The 14,337-nt window shown below is 42.5% G+C and overlaps 1 protein-coding gene across 4 annotated transcripts in view; it reads left to right on the top strand.

Annotated features, from left to right (window-relative positions):
* PIEZO1 (piezo type mechanosensitive ion channel component 1 (Er blood group)) overlaps positions 1–14,337 on the top strand; it is an 859,941-nt gene that overhangs the window by 564,399 nt on the left and 281,205 nt on the right. For 2 of the 4 annotated variants that reach the window (XM_078670082.1, XM_078670081.1), the window contains exons 9-11: positions 210–387; positions 3,294–3,392; positions 10,267–10,348. In XM_078670082.1, coding sequence (XP_078526208.1) covers positions 210–387; positions 3,294–3,392; positions 10,267–10,348 — 359 coding nt within the window. The remainder of the gene's footprint in view (positions 1–209; positions 388–3,293; positions 3,393–10,266; positions 10,349–14,337) is intronic. The other 2 variants (XM_078670084.1, XM_078670083.1) reach the window with 1 other exon arrangement.

Genomic DNA, 14,337 nt, shown 5'->3' with positions numbered 1-14,337 from the left:
CTAGCCTGCATCCTCCAAATTCTAAATAATCCCATAAATTTGCACGAGGTAGGTTATAGTCTGCTTTAGTGGGTGCACGAATATCTACAAAAGAAATGGTAAAGATGATTTAAAAACAATAAATGTGTGAACACCGCTGGAAAATGTTTAAAGATTACATGCCATAATTCAAGAGCCCTGGAGGTAACAAACTGTTATTTTTTACATAGGTTGTTTGGTTTGAAGAACATCATTTTGCACTCAAACTGCACCAGCCAAGAAGACCTGGTCCTCAACGTTGACCATGACTGGCCGGTCTACGTGAATCCTGGGATTCTATTGCTGCTTTATTTCACGGTGGCCTCTTTAGTGAAGCTCAAGAGACGGGAGCCTGAAACTCAGGTAGAGGTATGTCTGTATGACCATCGGGCCCTTCCTACAACCCCGTCATTTCATAGACGTCATTGTTTCAATTTCTTTGCTGCTCTAAAATTTGTGCCAACTCTTTTCACTGTGTTTGTTTCCACGCTTGTGAAATTAGGATTTTAGCTTCACGTGTTGAATGTTACTCACTACTTTTTCTTGTATTTTATAGAAATGTCTGGCTTGGTGTGCAAAGCCTTGACATTTCCATTCTGCACTTTCTTTGTCTTAAATTTACTTTTACCAATGTAAACATGCAGATGCTGCTCACAAGCTAATAAGGTAACTGTGAGACCAGAACCTCTATTGATAAGGAACAAAATCTGAAAATGAATTACACATTGGAATAGCAAGGCTCTAGTGTGTTGGTACTGGGTGAAAGCATTTGCTTCACCTTCTGAAGATTCTACCCAATAGCCATAGGTTAATAGCTTCCTCTGACTCCCTGCATCTAAAATGCAGGACGATAAAGTCAAGTGTTAAAGAGCCAAGATTATATATGGCACATGCTGAGCCAAGATCAGGAATGTCAAACCCAGGCAAGGATGGGCTCAAAAAGCAAGTGCTAGTCTACAGGACTTCCTTTGCGCAGTAAGAGAGTGACGTTGGGTCCCATTTCGACTACTGGGGGGTGTGTTGCCTTTTCATGCCCAGGGGATTCTGTTGATTGTCTTATAGTTGATTCTGATACAAAATATGGAGGATGTCTTGTGGATGAATGCAGAACTTCTGCTATGAGAGCATGCAGAAAGGAGAGTGTCTATTAAATGCCTTCTTTGAAGACAACAGGTGTGGTCTGCAGCACTTTGACATTACTGCTGGTGAGTGATGTGAGGAGCTATATTTCCCCTTCACTTAAGGAACTTAAGTGGCTTCCAGTCGAAATGCGGATTAGCTTCAGAACAGCCTGCCTCACCCATAAAGCCCTTCACACCGGCAAACCCGATTACCTGGCAAAAAAACTCAAAAAAGCCGGCCAGACCAGGAACCTGAGAAGTTCAAACTCCCCCCTACTCATCCCACCAAAAACTAGAAGAAAAAAAACTGATGACCGATCCTTCACCGGAAGCGCTCCCAAAATCTGGAACTCCATTCCCCCTCACATCAGAAACATTCCCTCCTTTGTAGAATTCAAAAGCCAACTCAAAACCCTGTTCTTCAACCGCTCCCTAGGGAGTGGATAGCTCGAGGCAGCTAGCGGACATCGAGCTCTGCTCCAGCTCTGAGACTCTGAAGAATCCTGAAGTCAAAAAACTTTCCTGCACTATAATGTGTTGGTCTTTATTTTTGCGTTCTTCTGTTAATATGTCGCTCTTCTATTTTGTATCTGCTGATTATCTGTTATGTACCTACTGTAAAGCGCTTCGATACCCCGGGGTCAGGCCAGCGCTATAGAAAACTTCTTAAATAAAAAAATAAAATAAAATAAAGGTATGCACTTGACTATGGAATGCTGATCATTCATCAGCAGAGGATTCCTAGCAAGTCCTAAGTAGTGTTGCAAGAGAAGACACAAGGTGTTGCCCCCGAAGAACCAGGTTATGGCAAGTAGACCTTCTAAGATGATGTGGCAGAGCAAGGTAGAGAAAATGTTGATCTGGAATATTGTTTCTATGAAATTTAAATCTAGGAGCAATGCTAAAGAATTTCTAGAAAACAGGACGTTGGAGAATGGGTTCTCTTAGTACTCTCTCTGTGTCGTATACATCCAGGTCTCTATCCAACTCGCTGGACATTCTTTCAAGGGCCAATATAGAATAAATCTAGCTACGAAATATATGTCTTGATCTCCCACTGCAATGGAGTTGACGCTTAATAAAGATGACCCCTGAGCATTTTTTGAGGGACCCTTTCGATTTTAATCACCCACTGCATAACTGTTCACCCTAAGCGATGCCCTCTCAAAATAATGTCAGTTTTAGTAAAGGCATTATTGTGAATTGGGGACACTGGCTGGATCCATGGAAAGAACTCCTGGCTGGTTCCTCCTGGAGGGAGGGGTACACTGGACTGGAGGAGCTGTAGGCATGTACATTACAGCCCTGAGTCGAGTAGCTACAAGGAGATCGAGATGTGAGCCCCTATGAAAAATGTAACTATATAAGGCATGTCCGACTCTGCTAAAGTAAATGTATAGAAGAGGGGGTGCAGTGAGTGCACCATGTAAACAGTCAGGCTATGGAATGTACGCCCAATTGCACTAAGGTCAATGCTACTTACAGCAATGACACTGGTGTCCCCTGAATGCTCTTGCTTTGAAATATACATCCTGGAGCTCAAATGTGTTGGAATAAAGGGTTCGAACAAGGAGGAGTTCTGATGATCCCTCTTTCCCCCTCACAGAAGGGGGTGCAAAGTTTGCCTTCCTACACCCCATATTGGCCTCCATTCCTGAATGGTCTTTCTATATCGATAATATGTCATTAAAGACTCTTGCGTCTGTAGACAACATACCGGGATTGAAGGACATACTGAGTGTTCAATGTTGTCCGCCATTACTGCCCAAATTAAATCCCATTGCTCTTGTTCCATGAATTCTGCCAGTATTTGCTATTGTCGCTTCTTGTAAGTGTCAGTTCAGCAGTTTGCGTTTATGCCCTCACCTAGTATTGTGTGGATTATCTTGAGGACCTCATGGAGGAGGTGTGATGCATTCATCTTGGTGCTATTGTGGCTGTTTATTTCACATAACTTTTACCTCTCATATCGTAAGGGTTTGGTATCTTCACTTTTGTAAAATTAATTAAATACCTTAGCAAAAAGAACTTCTTTTGTGTTGATACCTACAGTTGTGTGCAATGTGATCAAATAGATTGCTTCACTTTCTATATGTGGCTATTGGTATGTGTATAATATCTTAGGCTGGCTCTGTTTGTATCGCAATTTAAAAGGGAAAGGCTGTGAAGCGGAGACTGGCAGGGGACAAGGTGGAGCTCACTGATCCGGAGGGCTGGGCCAAGACCAGGGACAGCCTGGCAGAGGAGCGCAAGGTGAGCAAAGGGGGGTGGAGAGAGCAATAAGCCTCCCTTGGGTCTGTTTTCAGTCCCAGTCTTAAGTAATTACATTTTGGACTGAAGTCCTTTGTGCCACCAGCAAGCAAAGCCACTTGTCCTACCACAAAAGCATAATATGGTGGCAAAATAATAATTTACGTGCTAGAATTCCAATCAAGGCACATGGTTGATTACAGACGGACAGAGAGAGCGAGAGACACACACATGCACATCCCAACACACACCACAACACACCCACTCAAATCCCACTGCCCTAAGGACATGGTTTACTAAGCTTATTCCTGGCTAGGTAATGACCCTTAATGTCTTTTCTAATTCCCTACCAAATCCCAAAACATTGCCCTCCCACACACAGCTCTGAAAAAACTCCAAGACACAGGGATTACTAAATTTAATTAACACACAGTTGGAAGAGTAAAGCATGACAATGCTGGAGGCACAGTAATTAAAATTACCTTATGACTCCAAGTCCTCAGAAGGCCTAAGCATTCTTGACCATTCATTTTAAAACCCAAATTAATTGAAGAACCTTGTTACACCTCAAATGAAGAAGCAGGAGAGAAACTCTAAATTAGCGCTAGAAGGAACAAAACAGAGTGGAATACAGTGGCCCCCCTGACGACATGGAGTCGTCTTGTAACCTTGATTAAATTATAACCCTGTACTAGATAGAGCAGTCACTGCCTGGCTTGATATCCTGCTGCATATGCGACTATTTCAGGAACCCCCTCTTTCCACACCTTACATGACAGCATGGAACACACAAACCCAATGTCCCCTGTCTGGAGGGAAGCTGAGAAGACTAAATATTTTAGTTTTCCCTGAGTTCTAGCTTCTCTTTTCCTTTGTGCATTGGGTTCTGGGCGATCATTGTCTTTGAAGTCACCTACAAAGGACATGGGCAGATGCTCAGCTCAAGAGCCGTCCTTTCTCACAGGTCTGTAGCACAACCCTTGGTACCTCCTTACATGTGACATGGGCGCTCTCTACCATGAGAACAGCAGTATTTAGTGTACATTGGCAGGAGCCTGCTGAAGATATAGCTCCAAATGCATTCCCTGCAGACAGTTTGAAGGATGCTCTCATTCGGATCACAACCCTGCACATAAAGCGCCATTCAAAGGTGAAACAGTATTGGTTCTAAGTGCATTTGCTCAATTACATTGTTTTGTCTCTGTGGTGTTGCATTTGTTTCTGGCCAAAACTAATGATGTGTTGCAGTAGAGTGTAACTTTGTCACATTTGTCTTTTTGTCTTTTGTCTTTTGTCTTTTGTCTTGCTTTACACTGTTAATTCACTGTTGCCTTTTGTTCCTTTCTTTTGCTTTGATTTCTTCTTTGTTCACCATTGTTGCTAACTATGTCTTTGCCACTGTAAACTTGACCACTTTAATTTTCAGTCTTGCATTTGTAATGCTGTTGGGTTCACCTCTCTCAGTGCTGAAAGTGTGGTTGTGATGTCACCAGATGGTAGGCACCAGCGCTGCATGTGCATCACCCTTCCACTCCCTGCCTCTCCAGCCCATCGCCTGAACATGTTTTCACCTCCACAGTCTGTTCATCTCACTGATGCCTGTCTTTCAAGCGCAAGGTGCTGTACCGCTCCAGATGTTGACTCCATCAAGGCCTGTGTTTGCTCCTTCCGCATACACCCACCAAATCGAGACTCTCATCCATATGCCCACCCGCCGTGCATACCTCGGTGGCCATTATACCTAGTGATAACTGCGGTCTTCCACTTGAAGAGAGTTCTTCGGTGCACAACTTTTCTTGACTAAGATGACCCAAATCTTTGTGTTTCTCGATGTGGTCTCCCAACGGATTTATTTTTTCATATTGTCATGTATTGAGACATATTTGGGTTTCTTTAGTGAATGTCATAAATACAGCTTAAATAATTCAACTTTAATAATTACTTGGTCCAAATATGGAAGTATGAATTTTGAAACCCTAGTGCCTTTCATCAGTGAGTATAATGATACACATGAAAAATATGCAGTGCCTGGATAGTAGGACTATTCGCAATATTACTATGTGTGCACTAATTTCATGAACATTGTACATATTCTGCCCTACAGACAGGATTGGGTCCTGTGGTAGCTGTAACCACAGTGTATGCACTAGTCTAACACTTTGGAGTATGGATGTTGAGTGCAGGACTACACAGGAGTACTCGCTACTATTGTAAATCATATGTTATCCAATGGCTAGCATTGTATCAGCAGATTACCTTGTTTTATTAGTGTCTCTGTAGCTGAGGTGGGAGGCATCATTCTTAGAGTGGAACTGGTCCTTGGACGTAGTGCAGATGAAACTGTTTTCTCTTTCTTTTTACTTGAACTGTGCTGTGGAAAAACCATATCCTGCCCAGTTACTAACATTCCCTTCCATGTCTCATGGAGGCTGGACTTCTAATTGGATATTGTAAGTACTCTGTACTTGAGGGCTACTTGTTAGCTTTTTTAATACTATGGAAATTCTTCAAAAAAGACAATCCCTTTTTGCAATGAAGCCGTCCGATACCTCAGGGATGGTCTTTAACATGGACAGGATGGCGAATAGCCCTTTTTGTATTCCAGCATTACCTGGGAATTCCATATGAGTCAAGATGTTATACTTTCTTTTCTACACACAGTGCTGCTGTGGCAGAGGAGATCCTACTGACATCCAAGTAGCTTTAATGTTTTCTATTGGCTGTCCATGCAGTGCTAGGGCATCTTCCAGACTCTCTGCTCCCATCAGATGGGGAGAATACCATTGAAGAAAGACTTCATTTCGTCCATTGCACCCTGGTGTTGCTCGCTGATTGTTTAAATGCTACTCCTTGAATGCGGCCTTCCCGTGCAAGGAATGCATGCCCACACTGCCCTATTTAAGAGAGCTTCAACCACTGTTCGGGAAGGTGCAAGGATGGTTCCCTGGCCTACATTGTACCGTAAAGGCACTGTTGGCACCTCTTCCCCTGCAGAAACTCATTCGGAGTGGCAGATATCATAAAGTTGTGTCCATGAGTGTGTACTGTTGGTTGCTCCTGCCATTCTCTTCCTATTTTCTGCATCCTAATTTCCATACACCTTGGGAATGGAGAAGCTCCACCCAAGAACAAGATCAAGTACTTGACAATGCAACACCTCTTTACTCTTTATTTAAAGAGTTTTATATAGCGCTGTTTATTCCTTCATCTCCCTCTGTTTACGTCAACTCATCAATATGTGTACCGAGCGGTAATACTGCCCAGGGAAATGACAAAACTCTATGTATTTCCTCCGGGTGGGGCTACCCTGTAATTAAGCGTCCTGCTGGAATAAGAGATAATTTGCATAATCAGAATTTATGTATCCAATTGGCACACAACTTTCTGGCCCCTTTTTGTCGCCTTAGAAAATGTTACCGTACATCACTGGTTAATTCTGTACAGGGAAAAATGTATGGAGTGTGGTATTTCATAAGACTCAGAATATCACTGCTTGCGTCCAGTACCAGTATTTCCTCAAGAACGGAGATTTTGTCCTTCATGGATTCCTGTCGGTTTGTGTTTTCCAAGGAAACTGCCACCTGAAGAAGCTAGAGCAGTGTGCACAGGAGAAGCTTGCTTGCACTTTTGGCCTTGTTACATGAAACTTTAGGAGGTTTCTGGTAGTGCCTTATGAGACGGTGCCTACACCACATTATATGGTGCTACTTAAGAGACTTATAGTATGAACTAACTATACATGGTGGGTCTATGTTCTCTTGTGATCATGCCTCTTACACGTTTTTACACTTGCACTTTATATTGTTTGCTTTTTTCTAGCGACTATCTCCTCCTTTCAATTCTTTTTGGTTATCTCACTTTTAAAATCCTATATTCTTAACTTATGAGTGTAAATTGTTTTTTTAATAGTCGGTCACTATCTAGGAGTTTTTTTTGCATCCATCCTTTCTATGTTTGTTCTTCTCCATTCTATCTTGTTTAGTTTGTGTCTTTATTGCTTGCACACTTGCCTTGCCCCACCTCCTTTACCACTGTTTCCTTGTGATTTTTTTTTTTACAAGATCATCCGTGTACTTTACTTTTACCATTATTTCTTTGTTCTCACTGTTATAGCCATCTCCCGTTTTGACCTTGCTGAGTTGTGTGTCCTCTGTTGCTCTGGGGTATTATTCTAGCTTCAAACTTTTTGTTCATTTTATGTTCTCCATCTTTGTTTTATTAATTGCTATAATTTCCTTGTATGCATCTTCTTTGTCTTTAATTTATTCATTTTACTACGTTTCTGTTCTGCCGGTCTTTGGTTTATCACCCTGGATTTTCATTTAAAAGATTACCTTAAATATCTTCTAAATCTCTTTGATTTTGTTTTTTGTTTATATGCGCTAGTAGTTCGTTATTTGCACGTTATCTCTTAGATGTTTTATCTTTCCTGTATGTCCCTGTATTTTGCACCTTCACTTTCGTTAATCTCCCTGTTTGATCATTGCTCTTATCTACTTGTTTTTGCTTTTTCTCTGTCTAACGGTTTGCTTTTGCCTTTATCTCTGACTTTTTCCAATTCATTTCTATCTTGCTTCTGTATTATTTGATTGGCTCTTATCTTTAACTCCTGGTTAAATTATCTTCATGATACTTTAACGTCTGTGCCTTTGTGTGTGTTTTTGCTCTTCTTTCTGTATCTTTTAGTTGTCTGGTTGCTTCTCTCTCACTTCTCTTTCTTGTTTCTTCTGTTGTGTTTTATTGCCTTTTTGCCCTTGTTTTCTGGTTTTAGCGTATGGGGTTCGGTTTTTGTCTCTGCCTCATTTTCTAGATCATATTGGATTTGTCTCTTGCCTCTAGCAGTTAATTGCGTTCCCTGCCTCGTTCTGCCTCTATTTATTTACCTCGTTCTCTTGCTTCTACTTCCTTGTTTGTAGCTTTTTCCCCCCATCACGTCTGTTTTGCTGCTTTATGCTTACATCTCGATCAGTTGGGTTTCTTGTCTGTTTTCTATCTATTGCCTCAGTATATGGTTTTGCCTAAGTTACCTTGAATTTTTGCTCTGGTCTTTTTCCTCCTTTTTCTTGAAAGCTCTATTTTTGCTCTTGCCTTTGCTTTTGCCTATGGCTAATTCTTTGTTGCTATTGTTTGTATTCCCCTAGTATTTGCTCTTTCCTCTTTCTTTTTTTTTTTCAATCTTTGTTCTTGCCTTTATGACATTTGTGCTTGCTATTGCATTTGTCTTGCTGCTTTAGTTGTTACCCTTATTGGTTGTTTTTATTTTTTGTTCTATTTCTTTATGTATTTTATGTTGAGTTTTTGTTTTTCCTCTGTCTCATATGTGTCTATTTTTGTTTCTGTCTTTTTATTTTGTTTCCTTTATCAGATTAGAGTTCTTGTATGGATCACGTTTGGTTTTTGTTCCTGCTTTGGTCTCATCTGTTGCCCTCATCTATATCAATTTGACCTGTGCTCCTGCCTCTACCATTTTAGTTTTTTTCTTGTATCTTGCCCCTTTCACATTGGTTTCGCTCATGTCTTCATTGTGTTAGTATTTGGTGTTGCCTCTGACACCATGCCTTTTTATCTCCAACCTCTGTTTCTTTTTTCCTTTTCCTCTTTGGTTTTGAATTTGCTGTTGCCTCTGGCTAATTAGTTTGTGCTCCTGCCTCTAACTTGATATTTTGTTGTTCTTGCATCTGTTTTACTGTTTTGTGTTCTTGCCATTCTCTTGCCTTTAGCTCTTGTCTTTCTCTTGGTTTATGCCACATGTGTGTCAAATCTGACATGATTTCTGTCCTATTGAACAAGGTTAAAGATATCTCGTTTGTGTGCTTGCCTTTACCCCTGTTTGTGCTCTTTTATCTTGTTAGTTATTTTTTTCCTGTTATGTTTCACTGTTGCCTAATAGCTTTCTTTTTTGCTTGTACCTCTTACTTTTTCTTGCGTCCTTTTGCACGTGGCTTCTTGGTTAGGTCTCGTGACCTATCAATGCGCACAAGCGCATTGAGGGAGCGAGAATTCAAGTGCTCAAAAAAATCGCGAAACCAAGGGTTTCGTTCGTGCGGTTTTCTTTAAGTTCACGTGAATCACGTGAGCAAACAAGCACGCGCATTCACGGCCGCACAGCACATCAAAGGGCTTCGCCCAGCGTGCGCTCTGCGGCTTCTCCTCCCCGAACACGCTGGCATTCACGGCCGCACAGCACATCAAAGGGCTTCGCCCAGCGTGCGCTCTGCGGCTTCTCCTCCCCTAACACGCTATCTCAGCTCTCCTGCCCCCATCCGGCTTCCCTCCCGCCACTCTCTAATTACCAACAGCCACCCAATCGCCCTACTAGAGCAAGAAGGATGCACTGCATTCTACGAGACCTATTGGCAACGCCAGTGCTTGTTTTTCTCTTGGTATTTGCTCATGTCTCTATTGACTGGTTAGTAGGAGTCTGTGTTGCATTTTGTGTTCTTGCCTGGTTTTTCCTCTTGGATAGCTTTCTGCACACTGTTTATATTGTCTTCATTGTTTGTCCTTGCATATAGTAAATTTGTGTTTTCTTTCGCCTTACTCATTGTCTTTATCTCTGTCTTTTTGGTGTCTTTTTTTATATATATATATGTCCCTGCTTTACTATTTCATTGCTTTTGCCTCTATCTCATTTTTCTTCCTCTTGCCTCGAACTTCTTGGTTGCCGTGCTTGCCTTTGGTTGATTTGCATTTGTTCTGGCGACTAGTCCTTGTCAAGCCAGTATTTTTTACTGATATCTGTTTTAGTGAATAAGTTCAACTTCTGTGTGATGGTGCATTATTTGCATGTATTGTTTAGTTTTTTGGAGCATTCCATTGCCACATAAATAATGTCTTCTTTCATGTTCTATATCTCATGTTCCTTGTGTTTCTGCAGCCAATGCTGGCAGCGGCTGGAGGATCAGACACAGAAACAAGCTCCGTTCCAGTGACATCATTCTCTCACCAGCAAGATGAGGGTAAGTGCAGCTAGTGGGGTGTGAGGGAGGGGTTAGAAGATGAGGTGGAGAGGTTATAAAGATGGATGTGTTAAGCAGAACATATTTCCCGTGGATGGGGAAAGTACGGTTTGGTGGAAATGAAGGGCAAACTCAATGGCAGCTGTTTAAAGCAAATTATGTTCAATTTGGCTTCAATTTGATAGAACTCTTTCAAAGACTGAAATGATTATTTTATTTGTTCTTATACAGATGTTTATAGGGATAAATTGTCTTGATAAAAAAATCAATAGATCAATAGATCGAGAGATACGTTTAAAGGCACTTCCAGAATAGATTTGAAATGTAAGTCAAACGGATATCAGAGACCTCAGGACTGACTTCAAATAGGGTTGTGACAACAAATCCTCGTATTTATTTACAAAGAAAATGCTATTCTGAAAGAGAATCCACCATTGCAGTTTCCTCGATCTCTGGAACAGTATACTTGAGGAAACTCCACTGCTGGACTCTCGAAGTGCCTATTTTGTGCTAAATAAATAAATAAGTGCAGATGCCCAAAGTTTTTCCTAATAGCCCGTTGCCAATGCTGCCAAATGCAGGGGGTTGCTGAATATTACGGCGACACTGTCTTGATTCCACCTCATGCTTCTTTCCTCCACCACCCTAGATTTTCCGTCTTTTTATCTCACTCCTGCAAGTTTTTTTCATCCCTTTGCCGCTGATTTCATATTTTGTTGTTCTTTGTCCTTTCACCAATTCCTGTCTTTCGCTCACTTGTCTGGGTCAAAGTCTGAGGTTATTAAATAGGTCCTGGTCCCTAAAAATGAGTGCCTGGACCCAGCACCTGCAACCACCAGGACAAATTGAGTACTGAACTCCTGTCCTTTCAAATAAATTCGAAGTGTTAATTCTTGTTTTGGGACAGAAGAATTGAGCATAAATACAGAACAAGAACCGCACCCTCCCGAGCTCTGCGGCCCTTCTAAAAAACTTTAGAAATGTCGGCCTCACCCAGCATGTTACCAATCCCATCCACACCGCCAGACACCTACTGGATCCGATTTTTCCTCAGTCAGCAAGATCAGTCAATAACCCAGCAACTTTGACCTGGACAGACCACACCATCCGTATCCTCATACCCATCTCGCACCACCACAGATTTACCGCCACAGGAACTGCCCGCCGCATTAAGAAAAGCATCACAGAAGAGGAGTTGGTTTCCACCCTCTCTGAGCACCGGACCGAGCACACAGGGCAGGCTTTAGGGCAGTGCAGCCACACTTGGTGTGAGGGGTGCTCAGTTTAGAAATAACTTAGATTTAAAAGCACCTACTGCAGAGTTCCTTGTGGGTCCAGTAGTTTTCAGACAGCAGTAAAAATGTCAAGATAACTGGTGATTAATGTTCTTGCTGGAGAGAGATCTGAGTTTTGTCAAGTGGCAGTTTTGACTCCTTAAGTAGCACAGAAGGTATTATGCCTGCCCCAAAGAACATGCACAATGCTGATTACGAAACTATATTTTATGTGGATAACTCAGTGGGTTTCTGCTTTTGTCACCGAGAGCCTTTTGTTGCTTGCAGTTCATAAGTTACAATCATAGTATAAAATCGTGATCTATGAACTGTCATCAAAGAGTGGCATGTCGTGGAGAAGGAGGACATGAGAGATGCCAAAAAAGATTGTCACACCGGGCACCACCAGCGCTAAAGTTGGCCCTGTGAGTACACCAGCCACTGGCCGAAAGCAATCAAGAACCTTACCAACTGGATCACTGCATGCACGGCTCCCCTTTAGTGCAACCGAACACAAGAGTCAAGTCACAGACCAACTGATATGCAGAGGAACTCAGGCTGATGAAACGCCACTGCCTGCAACTGGAGCATAAATGGAGATGTCAAGACACTGCAGATAAAGACCTCTGCTAATCAGCCCTAGAGGCTACCACCAGCAGATAAAGAATACCAAGTGCACAGGTCTTTCAGATTGCATCTGCAACAGCACTAACAGCAACAAAATCTTGGCCATCATGAAAGGTTTCACCACACTTCCTGCAACCTCTAGCAACATCACTGCCTCACAAGATCTTTGCAACAAGCTCTTCTGCTCTGTTCTTTTGTAGCAAAATCACCTCGATATACAGCAGCCTCTGCCCTCAACTGGACCCCGTCATCATCACAGCTCAATTTCCCAACACAACTGATGAACAAACCCTAACCTCGTGGCCTGTTATCCCCACAGTCAACATCACTGTTGCCATGAAGAACATTCACTTGAGGGCTTCATTTGACCCTAGGCCCACCACACCTTTACCAAGGGACTCCTACTGATCAACAAAGCACTAACATCCATCCTTAATGTCTCCAAGGACTCAGCCACATTCCTGGATACCTGTAAACAAACTACCATCAGGCCCTGCTCAAGAAGCCATTCTGTGACCCAGCTACACTTTCCAACTACCTACCATGTAAGGTAAAGGTCTTAGAGAAACTAGTCTACCGACGCCTCACCTACTACCTCAACCACCATTAGCTCCTCAATGCCACAAAGTCCAGATTCAGACTGAACCACAATGCAGAAACCGCACTCATCACCACTACAGATGGCTTCTGCATTATCCTTGATAGAGGAGACATGGGAGCCCTCATTCTCCTGGACCTCTCAGCAGCTTTTTACATGGTTTCACAATCCATTCTTATCAGATGCCTGCACGAGATTGGTATCCAAGGACCCTCTCTCTGCTGTATCTGATCCTTCTTAACGGATAGCACACAAGCAGTCAGCCTGGCACCCTACTCCTCAAAAGCCAGCATACTCCTCTTTAGAGTGCCTCAAGGTTCATCACTGAACTCCACTCTCTTTAGTGCATACATGATCCTTCTGGCCAATGTCATCCATGTACACATCAACATCTTCTACTATGCTGATGACCTGCAACTCCTATTCTCCCAGTTCACTGCCTGCATGACTGAAGACACTAACTGGATGAAAGCCAACTGTCTTTAACTAAACAGCAACAAGATAGTAGTAGTGATCTTCTTCAAGTAGGCGTCACCATGGGACTCCAACTGATGACCAGGGGAACTCGACACACAGCCAGTTCCCATATCAGGAACCTCTGAATAATCATCAACAGCAAATTGGACATGACTGCACAGGTCAAAGCCACCACTGTATCCTGCTTCCACACCTTGAAGATGCTTAACATTTTCAAATAGCTCACAAAAAACACCATCAAAATGGTCACTCTCGCTCTAGACATCAGAAGGTTGGGCTATGGGAACACCCTTTACGCCGAGATCACAAGCAACTCACTGGAAGACTACACACCACCTAGAACTCTATAGCCAGACTCATCCTCAATCTCCCACACATAACTTGCATCACACTACACCTCAGCGAGCTCCACTGGCTCTTAATATGCAAACACGCTCAATTCAAACTCTTCACACACATATTTTGCACACAACACTACTCAGACCTCACCTACCTGAACAATCGCATCTTCTTCCAGCAACCACCTAGACACCTGCGCTCCATAGGACTCTTACTTGCACACATCCCAAGCAAACACAGAGTTAGATCGGAAGACGGAGATTCTCTTACAATGTTCCGAAATCACATTCCACATCAGAGCATCCTTCCCTCTTCTTGAATTCTGCAAGAAGCTGAAGACCTGGCTTTTTCCATTATCCAACCTACCACAAGCAGGGCTAGACACACACACCTGCTCAGCACCAGAACACCCTTGCAGATTGTTACTGAAGATTAGGAAACCTAGGGGGTCACAATCCAACCCACCTCAGAAGTATGAATGAGATGGGCCACACATTCTCATTCTGACTCACTGTGATCAGAGGCCATTACAGTTACGGTGGCCTGCTGGGATAAGCAAATTGCCTTATTTAAAACAATCCTGGACATGCTAGAGTCTTTTTATGATCTACGTGTTTTGGAAGGATTACTGTGATGATGGAAATAAAAGAGAACATTTGCAGTTTTTTAAAGGC

This window comes from Lissotriton helveticus, chromosome 12 (assembly GCF_964261635.1).
Source record: "Lissotriton helveticus chromosome 12, aLisHel1.1, whole genome shotgun sequence".
Taxonomy (NCBI): domain Eukaryota; kingdom Metazoa; phylum Chordata; class Amphibia; order Caudata; family Salamandridae; genus Lissotriton; species Lissotriton helveticus.
This window is presented reverse-complemented; position numbering and strand designations above follow the sequence as displayed.